The 22,305-nt window shown below is 41.2% G+C and overlaps 1 protein-coding gene across 2 annotated transcripts in view; it reads left to right on the top strand.

The window, feature by feature from the left end:
- peds1a (plasmanylethanolamine desaturase 1a) overlaps positions 1–22,305 on the top strand; it is a 123,050-nt gene that overhangs the window by 20,271 nt on the left and 80,474 nt on the right. The window contains exon 2 of one of the 2 annotated variants that reach the window (XM_078544316.1): positions 11,127–11,246. The exons of the other annotated variant lie outside the window; for it this stretch is intronic. Coding sequence (XP_078400442.1) covers positions 11,127–11,246 — 120 coding nt within the window. The remainder of the gene's footprint in view (positions 1–11,126; positions 11,247–22,305) is intronic. 2 annotated transcript variants of the gene reach the window in all.

Here is a 22,305-nt window from a genome sequence, read left to right on the forward strand (position 1 = left end):
AGGGGGTGGTGACTAGACTATGCCAGCTCCTACAACTGGATCTGTAGCCACGCAGCAGGGCGAGAACTGCACTGCCAGTGGCCCTCAGTTCTGCAGTGAATCCTTCCAGGTGGTAGCTGGCGATTTTTTCCAGTATTTTACTGTTTGCTGTGCATTGCTTCATCAGGAAGGTGACAGAACATAAGAAATAGGTCACTTGAACCTCCCTGCCATTCAGTAAGATCATGGCTGATATGATCGAGGCCTCAACTCTATTTTCCTGCCTGTTCCCCATTGCCCTTGATCCCCTTGTAGATCAAAAATCTGTCTAACTCAGCCTTGAATATATTCAATGGCCCAGCCTCCACTGCTCTCTGGGGTGGAGAATTCCAAAGATTTATGATCCTTGAGAAGAAATTTCTCCTCGCCTCCAATGGGTGACCACTTATTCTGAAACTAGTTCTGAATTTCCCCATGAGGGGAAGCATCCTCTCAGCATCTACCCTGTCAAGGCCCCTCAGAATCTCATCAGTTTCACTATGATCACCTCTCATTCTTCTGAACTCCAATGAGTGTAGGCCCATCCTCATAAGTCTCATAAGACTTTTCCTCATAAGACTCATCCCAGGAATCAACCTAGTGGATCTTCTCAGAATTGCTTCCAAAGCAAGTATATCCCTCCATAAACAAGGAGAACAAAACTGTACACAGTGCCCTTAAATGTGGTCTTGCCAATGCCTTGTACAGTTGTAGCAAGACTTCACTACTTTTATATTGCATTCCCCTTGCAATAAAGGCCAACATTCCATTTGTCTTCCTTTATTACTTGCTGTAGCTGCATATTAACTCCTTGGAAAGAATCTTTTGTTCGGCGTGCAGACGTAAAATGACGCGCGGTGACGTTAGGCATGCGTCCCGACGTCACCGCGCATCATTTCGATCATCAGTTCGGTGGGCGCACACCGGAGTCAGCAGTGCACCCGCTAAACTGTCAAAGGTCTTTCCTCCTGACATTGAGGATCCAATGGCTTGTACTTATCCATGAGCCCACTCATGCAAGGTGATTACCACATGTTGGTCCTGAATCTATACCACCCTCTAAGGTACATGCATTGTAATGCTACAAATGTCAGATCAGTGACAGTACTTGGAAACATAGAAAATGTACAGCATAGAGGGAGGCCATTCAATCCATCGTATCCTCGTTGGCTGGAAAAAAGTTTTCCAGCCTAATTCCACTTTCCAGTTCTTGGTCCATAGCCTTATAAGTTATTATGCTTCAAGTGCACATCCAAGTATTTTTTTCAATGTGATGAGGGTTTCTATCGATACCAGACAGTGAGTTCCAAACCCTCACCACCCTCTGGGTGAAAACATTCTCCTTAACTCTCTTCTAATCCTTCAACCAATGGCTTTAAATCTCTGCTGTTTGGTTATTCACCTCTCTGCTAAGGGAAATAAATCCTTCCTATCCACTCTATCTAGGCCCCTCATAATTTTTTACACCTTAATTAAAAATCCCCTCAGCCTCGTCTGTTTCAAAGGAAATCACCGCAGCCTATCTAACCTTTCCTCGCAACTAAAAATCTCCATTCCTGGCAACATTCTGGTAAACCTCCTCTGTACCCTCTCGAGTGCAATCACATCCTTCCTGTAATCCAGTGACTAGAACTGTATGCATTACTCCAGGTGTGGCCTGAATAGTGTTTTATATCGTTCTGGCATTACCTCCCCGCTGTTATGTTTTATGCTTCGGCTTAATTATCTTAACCTGCCTGCCCTCCTTCCATTAGGGAAGCAGGTCCCTCTCTTCCTCAACCCTTTGTTTCCTGACACTGAGCCAATTTTTGGATCCAACTTGCCACTTTCTCTTGGACCTCACGGGCTTTTACATTTCAGATCAGCCTGCCATGTGGGACCTTGTCAAAAGTTGTACTAAAATCCATATAAACTGTGTCAAACATGCTATCTTCATTGACCATACTTGTTACTACTTCAAAAAAAAATTCAATCGAGTTAGTTAGACATGACCTTCCTTTCTAAATGACTATTTGTACTGATCCTCAAAATTTTTTTGAATAATTTGCCTACCACCAGGTAGGCTGACAGGCCTGTACTTATTTGGCTTATCCCTCCCTTCCTTTAAAAACAATGATATAATGTTAGTAGTCCTCTGCTGAGGACTGCTGCAGCCAGAGAGTTTTGTTATTGCACTCATCCTTCATACTGTGGCTGCACTGGCTGGCTAGGCTGCAAATCTTGGGTATCTTGAAAGCAAAAATACGGAAGGAAAGGGGCAGGGCGGAGAGCAAGAGGTCCATGGTCTCACAATTTGCAGTTTTCACTTCATGTCAGATAGCAAGATGAGGGTGAAGTGGGATTTGAGAAGGGATTGTAAGGCAGGAACATATTATCCTGAATGTTCAGGATGTCAGATATAATTACCCCGGTCACATCTGGCTTCATGATGTGGAGCGTTGCTTCCTCCAAAGGGCTCAGGAGATATAGGTGTGCCTGTCCCCTGTCAGATCACTCCTGCACTCTGTTTATGAGTGATCTTGTTCTGCAAGAGGGAAGGAAGAATGTCAGTGAGTGCATTGCAATGCGTTTGATGAGACTGCCACAGCTGAATAGCTGGAGGTATGTGGAAGCTGGGAGAGGTGCTTATGAGGCTGGCAGTGTTGGTAAGTGTGTGAGGGTGAAATTGAACATCTGAATGTTAGACATGCGTCCTGACTGAGACAGGTGAGTGATGGGGCTGTGGTGCATTGAGAAGCATGAAAGGTTGGTGTTGTGGTGAGAGGTGTCATTTGAAGATGTGTTGATTGACCTTGGCCACTTGTGAGGTCATTGAACTTTATCCAGCACTGCAGCCAGGTTTTTGGAGTCAGACCCCAGCTATTGAACTTCCTGGCCACTGCAGGATGTGCTTTGAGGGCCCCCAGACCTTCCAGGGAAACATCCATCTCTCTCCTTTTTAGCCTCAATCACTAAGGCCTCCAACATGCATCCTAGGAATTGGGAGCCCTCTCTCTGTTCTGCAGCCCCATCACTAGTCCCTTTCTTCCACCAAAACCGTCCTGATACAGTTCTGGCAGCCGCTGTAGCCTGAGTGTATTTCTCTTCAAGAGGGACAGGCTGCTTTTAAGAAATGCAGGCTAACTGTATGTAGTGCTAGCCACACATACACTGCTGGGCTTCCTTCTGAGCATGCAGCCAGTCAGCAGTGAATTTGCACTGGGCTGCACATACTAATCACGTTGATGAACAGACAGCGCAAAGTATGTTGTCTGCCTCAGAGAAACCTACTGCGGGGCAATCGCACATTGTGATCCCTATACTGGACCTGATTGAATTTTCCCCCTGTAGAGTCTAAACCAGCAAGTGCATGTAGAATATCTTCAACATAAAATCCACCCTTGTAAAATAATAAATTCTTAGCGCCATAAAGATTGTTTGACAGTAATTAAGACTTAACATACTATTTAAAAATTCACTTACTCTTGAATGGGCAAGTCCTAACTTTAATGGGTATCCAAAGGTTAAGTAGTTAAACTTCAAGTCATTGCATATTTGTGAATATTGTGTGACAAGGAACTGGCATAGCAAAGCTTTTGGAGGCGCAGGGGAACTCAGATAGCAACTTCCCTAATATCTGCATTTAACTGTACATGTGTGGTGGCCGGAATTTGCTGTCTAGTTTGCTCAGTTAGGGTGGGTGCTGATGGCCTCACTGTTATTTTCAGCACAAAATTTATGCCAAAGTGTGCAAGGCCTTTCGGGAAGATTTCTATGACCTCATGTATGGGTGGCACATCAAACCATTTTAAGTTCATATGGCATAGAAGTTTCTCAAATTTGCTTTTCTTGCTGCACTGCAAGATGCTGTAAACATTGGGCACCATATCTCCTCCTTTTTCCCCTCATTAATGTTTCATGCAGGCACTAGTCCCAGCTGACTCTCCAGGCGAGGGTTGATTCACACTACACTCTGAACATAAACAGATGCTGAGTCTACAGAAGAGTAAGGTGTATGTAAGAGTAAAGTGCATCATATTTTCCAAGGCAAATAGAAGGGGATATGAGAATATAATATCAGTTGGTGACATTATTCATAATTAGCATAACCTGATGGATATTGTTTTACTATAGCATCATTTCTTCAAATTACTGTTGAATAATATATACTGTACTAGTAATAAACTCATAATGGGTGTTGTAACTCCTTAGAGGAAAGTACATTGTTTTCAGTAAAATATTTTCTCATCACGCTGTACAAATCTTTGGTTGAATTTATGCAGAATATAAACAATCTGTCAATAATTAGCCAGTTGATACTAATTTTTAGTCCATTTCTGTTGAGTGTGTCTTGGCTATGTGTAGTGCCATGATCTAAAGGAATTGACTGCCATTCCCAATTCAAGCCTCCTGGTAAATAAGGTAGTCAGGTTTTTATGACGTCACAGGGACCTGACACAGCATATGCTCAGAAAGATCCTGTCAGCTTGGGTGGCTGTCGTTGCTAGCATTCTGTGGAGCAGATGAAAATTATATCCTGGAGGCTGCAGGTTGGCCAGGTGAACTGGTGGATTTTAACTTGTTTCCTCTTTATGGCAGAAACCTGTGTGAAAATGGAACTGCGCAGAGAGAACTTCTTAAATTAATACGTTGGCACAGGAATCTAAATTCGACCTATTTGGATCTGAGTAGTTACTAACCTGTATTAATTGAATCATTCCATGATTAGGTCTGAGTAGATGGAGCTGCAGAAGAGAGCATTCCATTTTGAAGGTAACAGCTTAACTATAGATTGATGGGCAACTTGCATTGGAGCCTCATTCTTCACTGGAGCCAGCTAGCTGAGACAATGAGGATGTTAACAATCCAAAATTCTGTTGTATTTAACGTCTGAAATTCAAATAGATATTTAAAAGTACCCTTGCCTGAGATCCACATCTTCCTGTTGCAAAATATAAGTTTTGCAGACTCTTACTTCATATTTCTGATTCAGTTAATTTATGTCATTCTTGAAAGTGAAGAGCTGTACTGTTGAAAGCTGTATGTTGAGTGCAGCTTCTAAGAAAACCTATAAGGATTTGCTGGGTAACATCTTTTTAAAATTAGTTTTTTTTCATGGAGCTGCAAGCAATTTGGCGCTTATTTCTCTGGAGTTTGAGAATTGTTTGTGAGAGTTGTATATATCCAATTCTACCTTGTGGCATTATGGCATCCACCAGGAACTGTCAGCTACACAGGAAAAGTAACAATAAAAGAAAATGGTCCAAAAAAAGTCCACAAGAGACAGAAAAATTGCATTTCATCAACTGCTTTCCAGTTGAATTTGGATTTATCTACAGCATTGTTTCTTCGGCTAACGTTACAATTGTGAGGTTTATAATATATTTTGGAACTGTAGCTTTAAACTTAGAATAAATTTAGGGGGTCATGTGAGCTGTTCTGCAATCTGCATTACAATCAGCATGGGTGGTTTGATTGTTGGAGGTCAGAGGCAGATTTAGATTGTTTTACTGAGAAGATGATGCAATTACGCTTGGAGGCAATGGCAACAGTCTCTGAGTTTACAATGAGTAGACTCTTGAGTCTCCCAAAGTCCCAGAAAGGTGTAAGCAAAATACTGTGGCTGTTGGAAATCTGAAATAAAAACAAAATTGCTGGAGAAACTCAGCAGGTCTGGCAGCATCTGTGGACAGAGAGAGTTAACGTTTCGAGCCCGCATGATTCTTCTTCAGAAACGTTAACTCTGTTTCTCTCTCCACAGATGCTGCCAGACCTACTAGGTTTTTCCAGCATCTTTGTTTATATCCCAGAAAGCTGCTGTTAGTATCAGGTTGTAAACAGTTGCACTGTCAACTGTCTGTTTATTTTTAAGATGAAAGGGAGTTGGGATCAAGGATAGGTAATTAGCAATTCTGTCTGGATGCAAGGTTAATGTGTTTCACATTGCCATGGGGAAGAAGGCTGAGGAAGCCAATTTGAGATCTGGTAACAGGTTTTCCCACAAATCGATGAATATCATGGACAGACATCAGAATTCTGTGTGGTCAGCAAGGAGAAAAGGTTACTTGGTTTTGTGAGCTACAACAGCCAGATGTGGGAGGGAGACAATTTCCAGCCAAAGAGACGCATCCTGCAGCCCATCTAAGGGTTCCAGGCGATTTGTCCTGGCCTGGACAGGGGGAAGAGGAATCATCGGAACAAGCTGGTGGTGGGTTTAAGAGACTCTTTGAAAACTGAGGAAAGCCTGGAGACGGTGACTTGAAGTTACTACTCGGCAAAATGAGGATATGGAAACTGAATGGAAGCTGAGAGCAACTGTGTACTGCTTGCTATAAGGACTGTAATTCTGTGGTGTGTGATGTGCAATAAGTGTTAAAGGGGGATGTTCTCTGTAGTTTGAAGTATAAGTTGCCTACAAAAAGAAAATTGTGTTTAGTCAGTAGTGCTTTTAGTCATTTGCTACAGGAAAAGTTATAAAATGGGAAACCTCGCCGTGTCATTCTTTCAGCTATTAACTGGAAGTTTGAATCTCATTTTAAAAGTTATCAGCCTTTACAGAGATCGTAACACTAATTTCAAAAATTGTATGCTCTCACCTAAGTGATCTGGTCCTTTGTAAATTTGTAGTTTATCAGCATGAGTAGCCTTCACAGTATAACTGCGGCATACACCACCCTTTTCTGTTTAAGTTTTTGAACAGTTCAGGTTGCAAAATTGACCTTTGCCAACTTTCTTTTTAATTCATCCACAGGGTGTGGATGACGCTGCCCAGCCCTAATTACCCTTGGGAAGGTGGTGGTGAACCATATTCTTGAACTGCGAAAGTCCAAGTGGTGAAGCTATTCCCACATGGTGCTGTTATTTAGGGGTTTCTCGGATTTTGACTCCGTAATAAAGAAGGAACTTTAATATATTCCTAAATCAGCATGGTGTTTGACTTGGAGTTGGCCAAGGTCCCATGCTCTTGCTACCCTTGTCATTCTTGATGTAGTTATGCTGTGAGTTTGGGAGTTGCTATCAAAGAAACCTTGGTGAATTACTGCAGTTATTCTTGTAAATGGCACACACTACAGCCATAGTGCATCAGTGGGGGAGGGAGTGAATGTTTAAGTGGTGGATGGGTGTTTTTTTTTAATTCATGGGATGTGAGCTTCACTGGCTAGGCCAGCATTTATTGCCCATCCCTACTTGCCCTTGAGAAGGTAGTGGTGAGCTGCCTTCTTGAACCGCTGCAGTCCATGTGGTGTAGGTACACCCACAGTGCTGTTAAGGGAGTTCCAGGATTTTGACTCAGCGACAGTGAAGGAACGGCGATATATTTCCAAGTCAGGATGGTGAGTGACTTGGAGGGGAACTTCTAGCTGGTGGTGTTCCCACTTATCTGCTGCCCTTGTAGGTGGTAGTGGTCATGGGTTTGGAAGGTGCTGCCTAAGGGGCCTCGGTGAGTTCCTGCAGTGCATCTTGTAGATGGTACACATTGCTGCTACTGTGCATCAGTGGTGGAGGGAGTGAATGTTTGTGGATGTGGTGCCAATCAAGTGGGCTGCTTTGCCCTGGACGGTGTCTAGCTTCTTCAGTGTTGTGGGAGCTGCACTCATCCAGGCAAGTGGGGTGTATTCCATCACACTCCTGACTTGTGCCTTGTAGATGGTGGACAGGCTTTGGGGAGTCAGGTGGTGAGTTACTCGTCACACGATTCCTAGCCTCTGACCTGCTTTCGTAGCCACAGTATTTATATGGCTAATCCAGTTCAGTTTCTGGTCAATGGTAACCTCTAGGATATTGATAATGTAGGATTCAGCGATGGTAACGCCATTGAACATCAAGGGGCGATGGTTGGATTCTCTCTTGTTGGAGATGGTCATTGCCTGACACTTGTGTGGCGCGAATGTTACTTGCCACTTGTCAGCCCAAGCCTGGGTATTATCCAGGTCTTGCTGCATTTGGATATGGACTGCTTCAGTATCTGAGGAGTAGTGAATTGTGCTGAACATTGTGAAATCATCATGAACATCCCCACTTTTAACCTTATGATGGAAGGAAGGTCATTGATGAAGCAGCTGAAGATGGTTGGGCCGAGGACACTACCCTGAGGAACTCCTGCAGTGATGTCCTAGAGCTGAGATAATTGACTTCCAACAACCACAACCATCTTCCTTTGTGCTAGGTATGACTCCAACCAGTGGAGAGTTCCCCCCGATTCCCATTGACTCCAGTCACAATCCAGCAGGCTGCTTTGACCTGAAAAGAAAAGTGTCTCGAGTTTCTTGAGTGTTGTTTGAGTTGCACTCATTCAGGTGAGTGGGGAGTATTCCATAACATTCCTGACTTGTACCTTGTGGATGGTGGAAAGCTTTTAGGGAGTCAGATGATGAGTCACTTGCCACACAATACCCAGCCTCTGACCTACCGCAGATCATTGATGAAGCACCTGAAGATGGTTGGGGCATGGGCCACTGCCTTGAGAAACTCTTGCAGTGACATCCTGAGGCTGAGATAATTAACCTCAAACAAACACAACCATCTTCCTTTGCAAAGTATGGCTCCAACCAGTGGAGAGTTTTCCCCTGATTCACATTGACTTAAATTTTACTAAGTTTCCATGATGCTACACTTGGTCAAATGCTGCCTTGATGTCAAGGTTTGTCATTCTCATCTCATCTTTGAATTTCAACTCTATTGTCCATGTTTGCACCAAGTTGTAATAATGTCAGAAGCTGAATGGCCTTGGCAGAACCCAAACTGAACATCAGTGAGCAGGTTATTGTTGACTTAAGTTGTTGTTAGTGCTTAATAGCGCAGATGATGACAGCTCCCATCACTTTGCTGATTTGAGAGTATACTGATGAGGCAGTATTTGACTTGATTGGATATGGCCTGCTTTTTATGGACAGGATGTACCTGTGCAATTTTCCACTTTGTTGAGTAGATGCCAGTATTGTAGCTGTACTGGAAGAACTTGGAGGTACGGTTAGTTCTGGAGCACAAGTTTTCAGCACTACAACTGGGATGTTGTGGGACCCTGTAGCTTTTGCTGTATGTCCCTCTAGTGCGTTCAGCTATTTCTTAATAGTGTGTGGAGTGAATTGAAATGGCTGAAGTTGACATCTGTGATGGTGGGACTTTAGGAATAGGCCAAGATGGATCAGTCACTCAGCACTTCTAGATGAAGCTGGTTGCAAATGCATCAATCTTATCTTCTGCACCCGCGTGCTGGGCTCTCTCATTGGGGATGAGGATGTTCATGGAGTTGCCACCTCATCCTATCAATGGTTTAATTTTCTACCACCAGTTATGGCATTGTGGCAGAAATGCGGAGCTTTGTTTGGATCCATGGGTTGTGGGATGGTTAGCTCTGTCTGTAGCATGCTGCTTCCACTGTTTTAACATGCATGTAGTTCTGTGCTGTAACTTCACTGGGTTGGCACCTTATTTTTAGGTTTGCCTAGTGATGCTCTTGGCATGCTGTTCTACACTTCTCATTGAATCAGGGTTGGTCCCCTGGCTTGATGGTAATGGTAGAGTGAAGGATATGTTGGGCCAGGATTCCCTTTCTGCTGCTCCCCCTCTCCATGGAAAGGTTAATTATCGGAAAGAAATCGCTGGCAACCTCGTTTCAGCGTTCAGGTTCCCAGAAATAGGTGTACTGGATTGGTCTTTAATCCTTTGGTTGTAAGTCTTTAACTTGGAGTCTGTTAGTTCTGTTAAATTTCACCTGAGACAGTTGATAAATCAAGGCTATGCTGTGCATCCCTAGGTGACATTTTATTTACACAGCTTTTGGGTTAATTCCTGTATAATTTCTAACAGTTTTGTGCCATTTCTGTGTAAGCAGTTTCTTGTGCTTAAAGAAATTGAAAAAGTGCGAAAAAGCTTAAGTTTGAAGAGCCCAGTTAATTAATTGAAGAGCTTAACAGGGCTAGGCCTGGTTTAGTAGCTTTAAACAATAAATGCCTCTTCTTCTGTCCTAATATGAACCAGCCTGACTTGGTTTGTCAGTGACTTTGCTTTGTATTTCCCTTTTAAGCCTGATTACGTCAGGGCATTTGCACCTGTGATTCATGGTGGCTTCAACAGGAGGCATTGAGTGCTGTCAAGGCAATCCATGGTAGAAAAAAATGGTCAATTAGTTATCCTAGGCCATCGTTTCGAGTTTCCTATTGCCTGAAAGGAGTGGTGTTGGTGGAGGTATGGGAGCAGGTATGGGATGCCTTGCTTCTCAATCAGTGATTGCGCACAAAAAGCACAATGTGAGGGTGAAAGTACTATTTTTTTAAAGGTAAAATAAGCCTGGCTATCTGCAGTTTGCCTGCTGTGTTCAAGCCTACTCCAAACAAAAACACTAGGTTGGTAACCAGAAAAGTGGGGGAAAAAATCCATTGTGTTCAACCAGCCCAGTTTAAGAGCTGGAATCACTAATACGAAAACAATGTTTTTGCTCCCCTGCCTTAACTCAAAAGATTGTGGAAAAGTTCTACAGTTTTTGTACCAACAAGAAAAGCAGTAAAGCTGGTAAAACAAAATGAAAACAGGGTCTGACTTCTGTGCTTTTTTTTTGATCCGTAAACCTATTTTAAAAAAACTAAATGGAGTGACTCTGGGAGAAGGCTAGCTATGCGATACGTGGAAACAATTGGTCCAGAAACTGCAGGGACAGCAGAGTTTTGATATATAATAAATTTAGCTCTGAAGAAGGGTCATACGGACTCGAAATGTTAACTCTGTTTCTCTCTCCACAGATGCTGTCAGACCTGCTGAGTTTTTCCAGCATTTTCTGTTTCTGTTTTTGTTTCAGATTTCCAGCAATCGCAGTATTTTGCTTTTATCGCAGTTTTATATTTGATTTCTTCAAATATCTGTTGATTGTCTTTGGAAATGTATTTTTAGGTTGCTTAAAGAATTGCCTTGCTTGATTTCAAATTTAATTAAAATCCTAGTATAATAAAGAAACAATTCAGGGAGGGTCAAATCATCATTTAAAGTCAAATGTCTAATGTAAAAATAAAACCATCTATTAATGAAGGAAACTGCTATAATGTAATGAAGAGAATCTGACTAGCTTGACAAGTTTTAATTGTTTCACCTACTGTAATTTCGAAAAATAACCTATTTTCCCCCTTTGTTCTCAGGTAAACGCTTACAAGAATGGATCTGCGTCATCTTATGTGTATGTTTGGTGACGATCAACTTCTTTTTCCTGATGTTCCATTTTTCCATGGATCACTTTTTCAAATTAATAATAGCCATTTGTAAGTATTGTGCACACAACACTGTTGCATTACAAACTAACCATTTGGAAAAATTATTACTATTGGTGAATTGCATGAGGCAGTGTGAATGTGTGTTGGATTTGAACAGACTAAGAGTAGGATTATACTTGCAGCTCTTCTGATAAGGCTGCAGCTCCTCAGATGGGAGTCCTGTTTTCTTTCCCCATCTGGAAATGTGAATCATTAGCTATTTCCTCTACCACTTGATTGTTTGCTGCTGTATAAATTGCACCGAGGGCTGCATCATGTTGTGTAACAGCAGTATTACAGGGTGCAAGTGTTTAAAATTGGTGTTTGTGTTTTATCACTAGAAGGGCTTTTACCACAATTGTGATGATCACTTTTTCTCTGGTAACCTATATTTTTGTGACTTTAACCAATTACTGTAGAAATTGTTGGTCCCAATGTATTTAACGGTTAGTTGCTTTTTATGTTTCTAATTGGCACAGAACTTTGTTTGTATTCATTCATGGGATGTGGGCTTTGCTGGCTGGGCCATTATTTATTGCCCATCCCTAGTTGCCCTTGAGGAGGTGGAGGTGAGTTGCCTTCTTGAACCGCTGCAGTCCATGTGGCATAGGTACACCCACACTGCTGTTAGGAAGGGAGTTCCAAGATTTTGACCCAGCAACAGTGACCTTAGTTGGACAGAATGGCCTCTCGTATAATCCCAGTTTCCTGTAATCCGACTATAACAGCCTTTTAGCCCATCCAACTCTGTCTTCCAGATCTTGTTTCAACATCCAGTCTTACCATTTATCATTATTTCCCAACCACAGTCCTATATATCTCTACTTTGCATTGAATCAGGAACTATTCTAGTTCCTTCTGATAGCTTTGACTGAATCATGATCCACTACACTAAATGCATGATTCCACAAGTCTGTTTATGCAATTAAAACCAATTGGAGCAGGATCTTGAAGAAACTAATGAGTTTACATAGGAAGATGTTAAATGTCTGGGTTTTAACAGTGAAGCATAGGAACACTTAGAGTGAAATGTGTATTTCAAAGCTCTTTAAATATACCTCGTTTATTCTTTACTATCCTGGAACAGTTTCTCCTATGAAGTGGCTTCACTTGCTCAGTTTCTTTCAAGTCACTGATAGGCAACAGTGTTATCATACACAATTAATTTTAAACCATTTTATATTGGCATCTGTTTTGTTTGGATCACAGGAGAGTGATAACAGTCAGACAGCTCCTAGTGTCTGCATCTCTTCCATCTCCTGTCCTGATATCGATATAGTAAACCATTGAAGATGTGTGCCTATGATCCTGTCATTGGGAAAAGGGAGCCAGTTTTAGCAATATAAGCTCAGGGTGGTGAGAAATGGTCACACCCTCCTATTATGTGAATTGATCAATGCCTGTTGCTAGAGGGGAAGCTTCTTTAGTTAGTATTAATAGTGAAGTGCTAATACTTAAGTTCTGGATGCTCGATGTTGTCTAGAATTTCAGTAGGCGTGCAGATTGATTTATCTGCTCAAGCTGGTCCTGAGTATACATTCTTTCCTTAATTGGAAAAAGGCAATGATTTATGAGTAGCTGTCTATCATTAAAAATAAATATTTAATACATAAAAATTTCCCATTCTGTCATAGCCAGCCGATGGGTGTATTATGATTAACAGTGGAATCCATCACTTTCTAGAGAATCAATTGACAAGAATTTTGAAAAAATTGCACCTGTGTGACATTGTGAGTCCAAGGTGGGGTCTCTCAGGTGTTTAGATGTACAACAAACAGGAAAAAAATGTATTTGGTTTTTGTGTAGTTGGGGTGGATGCTGCATTTAATATTTTTACTCATTTGTTGGGCTTAGTTACTGAAATTTAACATTTAGTTATTTGGTGAATCTGAGGTCATCTGAAGTGGGGAGCAAATTAATATGAAATCCTGCAGTAAAGAAATACTTTTTAAATGCCGACAAAATATACTTATTGAAAGTTTGTTTTGGGTTGTTCCTGTTCTGTTTTGCTGCAGCAGTTTTCCCTTCTGTGAATCTAACTTTGGCACATGCAGTACAATATCCCATGAATTCTCTCATCCACTGCCCTCCCACTCAACTTGGCTCCAATGTGAATTAAATTTGATTTTGGATTCTTCCTGCTCCAGTTATCTGACAGAACTAACACCAGACCTTTGCTGATGCCAGTGCATAGCCAGAATCCAGTAATTGTGTAATCGGTTTTTTAAATGGTTAAAATTAAGTTATTTGGCAACATTTTAGAATGGCCCCTCCCACAGAATTTGAGAATACGCTGGGTACTCAAATCCTCCAAACAAATAATTTTTTAAAAAAGTCTCAAAATAGCATGGCACAAAACTTGATCACATTCATGATGTAAATGGTATACTGTATCCTAAGGTGCTCGTGAGCTAGGTCGCTTCCACTCATGGAATAAATTTTGTATTCCTGAAGTTTTCACTGCATTAACCTTACTCTCGTGTGCTATATCCTCAAAGTACAGGCGCTAGTGCTGATAAACTAAGTGTTTTAAAAAGAAATTAGTTATTTTATAATTAAACTCATTTCATATATCAAATTTTATTAAAACATGCAAGGATATAGCTTAACTCTCTTTAGCTGATGCTTTATAATTGTTAAAAAAAAATGCAGCCTTCCCATTTAGTGCTGAAAAGACTTTCCTCTGCTTCCTTTCACAACCCCAAGTTCCAGGAAGAAACCGATTCCCTACTCATATTGACCATGATTTCTTCACAACCTCCAGCTCCTCCCTAGTTTCTCCCAGGCCTCCCTATGGAGCACAGCCAGCCAGCAGCAGTTCTTCCTTGATCTGTTCTCTAGCCCTGAAATAAAATTGCTTTTGGAATGAGCTGCTATTGCGCACACTTCTCTTGGACTCAGTGAGGAGTCTATTCTCGCAGAAAGAGCAAAATGATTAAAGCATTTATATAAAAAAAAAATCCCCATCTGAATCAAATACAGATGGCAGAAACGGAATATCCTTCAGGACACAGTTACACGTGTGAAAACACATGAGATAGTCAACTCATGACCAGTCCTACATGTAAATACGTTTTTGTATTCAGCAGTGCCTGCAGGATATCTCTTCTCTTGCGTACTGGGAAATTGCACTGCGACAGGGAAAAGGCCAGTAGCAGTAACAGAGTGGGGGTGGGGTGGTGATGGTGATAAGGCACAATCATGTGAACAATCCTTATGATGTGAAGCAATGGCTGTCCTTATTAGGAAATTTGCAAAATGCCAGGCTGCAGGTTGTAAATGAGTAATGTGAGAACAATGTTGTTTAAACTTAGAAACTTGAAAAAATAAATTAACTGTAATTAAACCAAGTGACTGTTTTTAACCGTACCACCTTTTTGGAAAAATTGCTGTTGGGGGGGGTGGGGCTACTAACCTGTCAAGCCATGCAGATCCCGATGATGTGATTTTTGTATAGGCTTTTGAACGAATGCTCAATGCAATCTACCTATAGCCAGGAGTGTCCTCTTTTAAGTTCAAAATGGGGTTCTGATTATGGCATCAAGTTTTGATTGCAATTTTAACTGAGTGGCTTTCCCATCACACTGGAGAGAATTGGGACCCTCCAGAGAAGTGAAGAGGCCCTAAACAGTTCCATTTTTTAACATTTCTTTATTGGCCAAGAGGAGTAAGAGTCTTGCTCTGGGCCCCACAAGCTATGTTTAGGCATTGCATAAGGGACACCATGGTGTGTTTTCTTTTGCAGCGTTCTGCTGCTAGGTTTTGTGTTTTAGTGAGTCGTAAAGGGTTGTTTAGTGGATTCATGCCGACAGAGAATTTAATTCAAATTGGGGAATGTAATTTCAGAGTGAATCTTTAACAGGTGTCAGCATGGGGAAAGGTTGATAATTTCTGTCTGGCCAGTGTTGCAATCCACCCAGTTCCCTACCTGCTGTTTTGTTCTTTCAGCCTTGAAGTTACTGGAGATCTTTTTAGATTTTAAAGGGAACACTTTTTTTCTTTCAGGCAAAAGCTATAGGACTGATAATTGCACTTGTCATTGTTTTTATTAAATGCACTAAAATTGGAGAAGGGTATCAGAACTGCAGCACACTACGTTTCTAATGAAAGGCAAATAAGTAAGCTTTACAGATTTCTGTGCACCACAGGCGTTGTTAGCCTTCATTCAGTAGTGAGATGCTCCCTACAATCACTGACACAAGTTCTTTTCTTCTGTCAACACCCTGCCATTTTTGCCTCCCCTTGGGTGATGTCCTCTTGAGACCACAAGGAGTAGGTTCCATATATAGTTGTGCCTGCTGAAAACATGCTTTGCAGCTGGTGCACCCAAGGGTCAGGCTGTGACGAGGGCTGGAATTTGCTATCACACTTAACATTTGTGACAGGGAACTGAATGACTTGCTTCCTAAAAACTGTAGTTAACCTTATCCATGCCTCCACAACTGGTAGCTGCTGTCTTGAAATTAAGAATCGCTTTAAAATATAAAACTGACATAGAAGGTTTTAATAATTGCAATATTTTATCATCTAGAAACTCCTAGCTGAAGGGTACCTATCATGATAAGTCATAAACAATTAGGATTTTGGAATGAGCTTCAATGCACTTTTGGGCCTTTCGCGAACTCAGCTTTTCAGATGTGGGTAAAATAATAGAGTTGCATATCCAAGATTGTAGATGACACCAAGTTAGGGGGGGCTAATAGGTTGTGTATATGGGAGCAAGAGCTTTTAAAGGTGCATAGACTGATTAAATGTGTGGGGAAAACATTGGCAGATGGCAGAGCGACTAGTAGAGGTGGCCAGTGCCGAGGCTGCAGGGGGGAGGCCCCTTGGAAGGCTGAGTAAGCTTGTGTAATTTAATGTCCCGCGGCCAGGCAGACAAGTTCCAGCAATTGGGTGAACCATCCAGTGGTGGCATCGGAGCCACAAGAATGGTCATTGCCACCGTGGGCCCCTCCGTGGGCCTTGGAGCATCCATTAAGAAAGGTCCCACTGCTCCCTGGGGACCCACTGGGAGGCCATCAAGGGTTACCTGGCAGTCTCCCCACACAGCGGTGGGGGGGGCCGTCATAATGCTGGTCAAATTGCTGCAGCGACGGGAAGTGGTCTCTAATTGACCTATTAATTAGGTTAATTGGCTGCCCGCCTCCTCCATTCCTGCGGGTTAGAGTACCCCATGGCAGCGGGTACACAGGTTCTCCTCCTGACACTTCTGCTGCCAGTACGAGGCCTCCCCCATCCTAGCCTATCGTCCAAGGGCTGGTAAAATCCAGGCCCAGGTATTTTGGAGGAGCATTGAGAATTGTGTTATGATCTCGGTAGAGACCAGTAACTTTTTTTTTTGCGAATCCAAAAACTCAGGTATTTACTGAAAGAACAAAGCCACAGTGTTCACTGTTTTAAAACAAAATGATTTTACCACACAAGAATGAAAGAACATGAATACTAATAACAGCACTCTATCTTAAATAGTCAGTTACATTAAAGATACTAAAAGAACAATGAACACTGTTACTTATACTCTAACCCAAACTTCCTAACTCAAATTTCCTTCTACACACATTGGACTTGCATCTCCGACAAACTAAAGTCAGATATTCATCAGAAATTGGAAGATTAACCACTTGGCCTGAGTACTCTTTTAAAGATTCATAAGGATTGAGATTTCTTGGTCGTTCTGCTTACTTCCGGTAAGATTATCTCTTCAAACCTCCTCCAGCTGTCCCATGGTTGTAGAATCCGAGTTCAAAACGGGTGTCGCTAGCATCTTAAACGTAGCCACCTTGGGTTAGAACTCTCCTGTTTCTAATGTTCTTTAACTCTGGAGTCTTGCATCTAGGAACATTTTTTTTCTCTCTCTTCCCAGCTTAGCTATTCCAGAAGTCCAATTCACTATTAATAGGGTCATTCATTTATCAAAAGTTTTAAACTCTTTTAGCCAGCACACAGAATTTCAACCTAATTCTGCTTGGAAAAGCTGTTCCCTGCATCCAACTTGTTCTAAACTAAACTGCTTGAAAACAGAACCCCATACACTGGAATCTACACCCTCCTGTAATTAACTTCTTGTTTACCCTTTTTTAATATTATTTATCTCCAGGGCAGCTTAGTCATAAGATCAGTTACTGGAAGCGGGTTGCTTTTTACAAGAAATCATTTTCCAGAAAAACCTAGTTCTTAAAAGAACCATCACCCCAACATAAACTATAGATTATTCCCCAAATGCACATGGGCCCTCACAGTGCCTCTGTACGCAGACCAATAAAAGATAGTGTGTAGATGCAAATGTAATCCAAAGGCTTTCATCTCAAAGGGGTTGGAATATGAAAATAAAGAAATGATACTTCAGTTGTGCAGACAACTGGCCAGACCCCAACTGGACTACTACGTTCAGTTTTGAGCACTGAACTCGGGAAAGAGATATTGACTTTGAAGGGGTACAGTGTAAATTCATCAAAATGATATCAGGACTTAAAGGTTTAAATTATAATGACCTATTTTATAAACCTGGTTTGTATTCCCTTGAATCTGGAAGGTCAAGGAATGATCTAATCCAGTGGTTGTCAAACCTTTTGGCTGAAGGGCATCTTTTCAAACGAATTAGTAACCGTGGACACACACACTTAAATTAAAATAATATGTAATACTCTTAATATGCAGCATTTTCATATTGTGAGTGCTCAATGTTTTTTTAAAAAAAACAGATATTTACATACAGGTATCAGTGAAATGGGTGTTCGTGCTTCTCACTGCCGAGTCTCTCTGTGCTTTGTGTGATGTTTGATAAGGACAGTCGTAAATCATTCTCCACTTCCAGTTGGGACATGTACTTTGCCTTCATTGCTGTCATAGCAGAAAATGATGTTTCACGCATGCATTTTGTTGGGAAAGGTAGCAACACTTCCATTGCTTTTTTTACCAATTCTGAGTACTCTGCAGCAACAGATGACCAAAACTAGGGAGGTCTTTGTTCCTGAAGCTTTATTTGCATCAAGCGGTCACAGGACGGTTCCACCAGCTGCACTTCTTCTGGTTTTCCACTTAAGCAACAGGGTAACGTAACAAATGTTGAAAATGGATCCTAAGCGAATCATTCTCATCTGGGCTTATGTTTTCAAAATAAACACTGAAGTGCTCTGTCAAAGTTGCGAGATGAGCAATGATCCCTTCTTTCACACACCCCAGCTGTCATTATGTTTGCTTCCAGAAACTCAAACACTCGTAGGAATCTGAAACTTGATTACACAGTGTAGTTTTGCAAATCTCAATTTTCTTTCTAATATTGAAACCCTGTCACTCACTACAGGAATGGTTGCATTGCCCCCTTGTATTGATAAATTAGGCCTATTTAACAGGGTTAAAATATCAACGAGGCTAGCAAGTTTAGTTTTCAATAATTGGTAAGAGATGTTTTTAACTACTTGCAGGATTGTGCACAGAAAGAAAAGCTTGAGGCTCTTCATAAAGCTCAAAAACTTTTTCTAGGACTCTGCTGCAAGATAACCAACGTAATTCAGTGTAAAACAATGTTTCATCTCCTGCACCCTTTTATGAACACAGTTTTACAAATAAATGTGAATTCATAGGTCTGGACTTCACAAAATTCACAGCTGTGACAGCTACATTTAACACAGCGTGTAATTTAAGTTTCATTCTTTTTGAAGCGAGAGCTTGATGATGCAGTGTACAAAAAATCACGATTGCTTGTGGGCTTACAGCTCTTATCCTTGCAACAAAATCACTCCTGTTGCCTGTCACCATCTATGTAAACAGCAACACATTTCAATCACTTAAGTCATTCTGATTCCATGAAATTATCTAATAACTTGAATATTTCCTCACCTGTTTCTTGTTCTAGTAATGCCTGACAAAGGAGGGTATCTTTTAAAGCTAATAATTGTGCTGCACATCAATGTCAGCGGTCTCATTTGGCCGAATTGCAAACTGCTCATATTCATAAAGCCTTTCTATCAGTTGACATTTCATATCTCTTGAAAATTCCTTGATTCTTCTACTAACTGTCAATAGAAAGTAGGGTGGCCTTCAACTTCTGTGATTCTTCTTCCCCCACCATCACTTTGCAAATTTTTACAGCAGTTGAAGGGATCAGTTCCTCTCTGATCATATGGGCTTTGTTGCTTTTAGCAATCCAAAATGCTTTTAAGAAGGATGCTTTCCGGGACTTTTCCAGAATCAATGCTTTATTTGTTTTTGTTTTTTGATGACTGTATCCCTTTTGCCATTCAAATAATTCTTTTGACTTATCTTTACTATCCGGATGTCTTGTAGTCTGTAGCATGAGTTTTGCTGGTTTCATTGCTTCATTGGATAAAACCTGTAAGCACACAACATTACAGCTATCCATCACTGAGCTCCAGAAATCCACATTTTATGTAACTCTCCTCTTACTTTTTGTTCATTGTTTGTTTTTTGTTACAGGACTCAGTGCTGCCCATAGTTTCAGCAGGAGTTTCCATTTTAAAATAATTTACTGTCATACCCACAGCTCACCACCACCTTCTCAAGGCCAATTAGGGATGGGCAATAAATGCTGGCCTTGCCAGCAACGCCCACATCCCATGAATGAATAAAAAAAAAATTGTCATCCTGACGAAGCTGCTGAATACTGTGAGGTCCTGGCTTGGGGCCTCCCATAAAAGGGGAACTGCTCTTCCTTTTACAGTTGACCAAAAACAGCTGGCTTTATGTCACAATAAGATCTTCAGGTGCAGAACATCAATTTAAACTCTCACCTTGCAGTATAACTCCAGATTGGTTGAAAGACTCTGGCTGTCAAAAGTTCAGATGCTCGCGAACAAAACAGATTTTCAGCTGCTGTAGCCAAATCTTCTTAAGTTTCCTTTTGGCCACCACACATACACTCAGGAAAGAGGGCGGGACAATTTTCAAACTGGTCCATATGGTTAGAATGTACTGCTCAGATTGGCTCATTGATGAGACATTGTGTGACAATTGGATGCAGATCACATCAGTCATTAGCTGCACATTAGTGCGCATTTGGAATAATCCACTGAGTGCGGTGAGTCGAGTGAGGAGGTACTCATGTGGGTGATGGGCAGTCAGTGCAATAATGGATTAATTTACAGGCTGTTGAATATGCTGCTAATGACTGTGCATATTTCATGGGCACCCTGGAGAGTGGCTACGGACCCCAGTTTGAGAACTATTGATCTAAAGGAGGTACTTAAAATAATAAAAGGATTCACTAGGGTAGATGCAGAGAAACTATTTCCTCTTAAGGAAATCTCAAACATGACAGCATACTCTTAAAATTAGAATGAAATCAGGAAGTCATTTTTCACGCAAAGGGCAGTGGAAATCTAGAATTCTCTTTCCTCAAAAGGCAGTAAGTAGCTGCTGGGTTAATTGAATTTTTCAATCCTGGGACTGATCGATTTTTGTGGGAATGTGGACAAAAGGCTGGCAAATGAAGTTGAGGTACAGATCAACCTTGATCAGGCACAAGGGGCTGAATAGCACACTCCTCTTCCTGCTTCCTTGTTGTGGTTTATGAAGACAGAATTGATCAAGGGCTTTAGTAAAAGAGGAATGTGTACAGTCAAATCAGTCTAACACGTGTCAGTAAAGCATGCCCTTTTTTCCAATCGGATGACTCATATTATAAATCTTGTTTTGTATTGCCTCTTCCTGGTTTATTATGTGGAGTCACATGGAAAACTGTGACACAATACTGGTAGCTAAGTGAGTTTATCAGAATCTCTGAACATTGGTAAAACTCAACTGGAAAACTGGCAACTGGACATAAGACACTAAATTGTATACAGTAAATGTGTTATCCGGCACTCTACTTCTCTAGTAGCCGGAATTTCTGACAGCTTGATTTTTGTTCTAAAAGCCGATCACTTTCGGTGTTCAGAGAATGCATTCTTTAAATAAAAAGCTAATAATAACAATAGATTGTAAATCTGCTAAGTTGTTCCTAGATTTTACATTGAAATTATTAAATTATTGGGTCAGTTTTTGGTTATTGTGCCTGAACAAAGATATACTGCATTTGTCTGCCTAGAGTAATGTAACTCCCCATTAACTGGCGTTTTTGATTAACCGGCACCACCCATTCCCCAAGCGTGCCTGATAAAGATTTTACTGTATATTCATTTAAAAACAATGACAGGCAGTGTTTTTACAGCTGCAACTAACTCTTGTGCTCGGCGAACAATAAATTGCCCAAGCTTCAATCTTGTGATTCATGACATCATGCAAACCTTTCAAATGTTGCATACTTGCACTATGCTCCCTGCTATTATCATGATCTGAGGAAAAATTGATTGGCTTAAATTCTAAATCTTAGAAACACTTGAATCACAGTCTCTGTATGCATCTCTCAGAAACTAATATCCAAATCTTTTTACCAGCCAGTGTGCATTCCCAACTCATACACTTAGCTCCCAACACCCCTTGCAACAGTGTAATCTCTGACATGCTGAGAGTTATTCCACAGGAGATCTTCCAGTATCTATAATAATGCAGTTCTCGCTTTGCAATCAACTGTTAATTATTTTGTGATTAAGCGTGCCATGATTACATCACTGTCATTAGTTGTGTGGGTGTCTTCACACGTGAACACCATAGAGTGCCCTGCCTTATTGATGCCACAGTGTGAGCTAGTGACATCGCAAGAACAAACTCAAAACTAAGACTACCCTGTGGAGTTTACTGCACATTCCCATATAACTGGATATCCTGAAGTGTGTCCAAGGCTGGAATCTCATCTTTGGGTAAAGTAGACTATTAGCCTATGATGTCATGACTGATAAAGTCACCTGAACTCCTTGGTTAGATTACTGCCTTGATATCACTGCCAGGTATCCATTATTCTTCACTTAGTACATTTTAGCTACGGTTTTGTTTACCTCCATCTTTATAATTACAGAAAATCACTTCCATAATGTTGCTTACCAAGAAGTAAATTGAGCACAGTTACGTGGGCTAAATTTTAACCCCCATAATGGGGTCAGATGTTAAAATTTTAAAATTCTCAAACCCAACACTAACTCATCCACTACTTGGTTTAGTGGAAGTCTGA

Source organism: Cetorhinus maximus, chromosome 6, assembly GCF_964194155.1.
Source record: "Cetorhinus maximus chromosome 6, sCetMax3.hap1.1, whole genome shotgun sequence".
Classification (NCBI taxonomy): domain Eukaryota; kingdom Metazoa; phylum Chordata; class Chondrichthyes; order Lamniformes; family Cetorhinidae; genus Cetorhinus; species Cetorhinus maximus.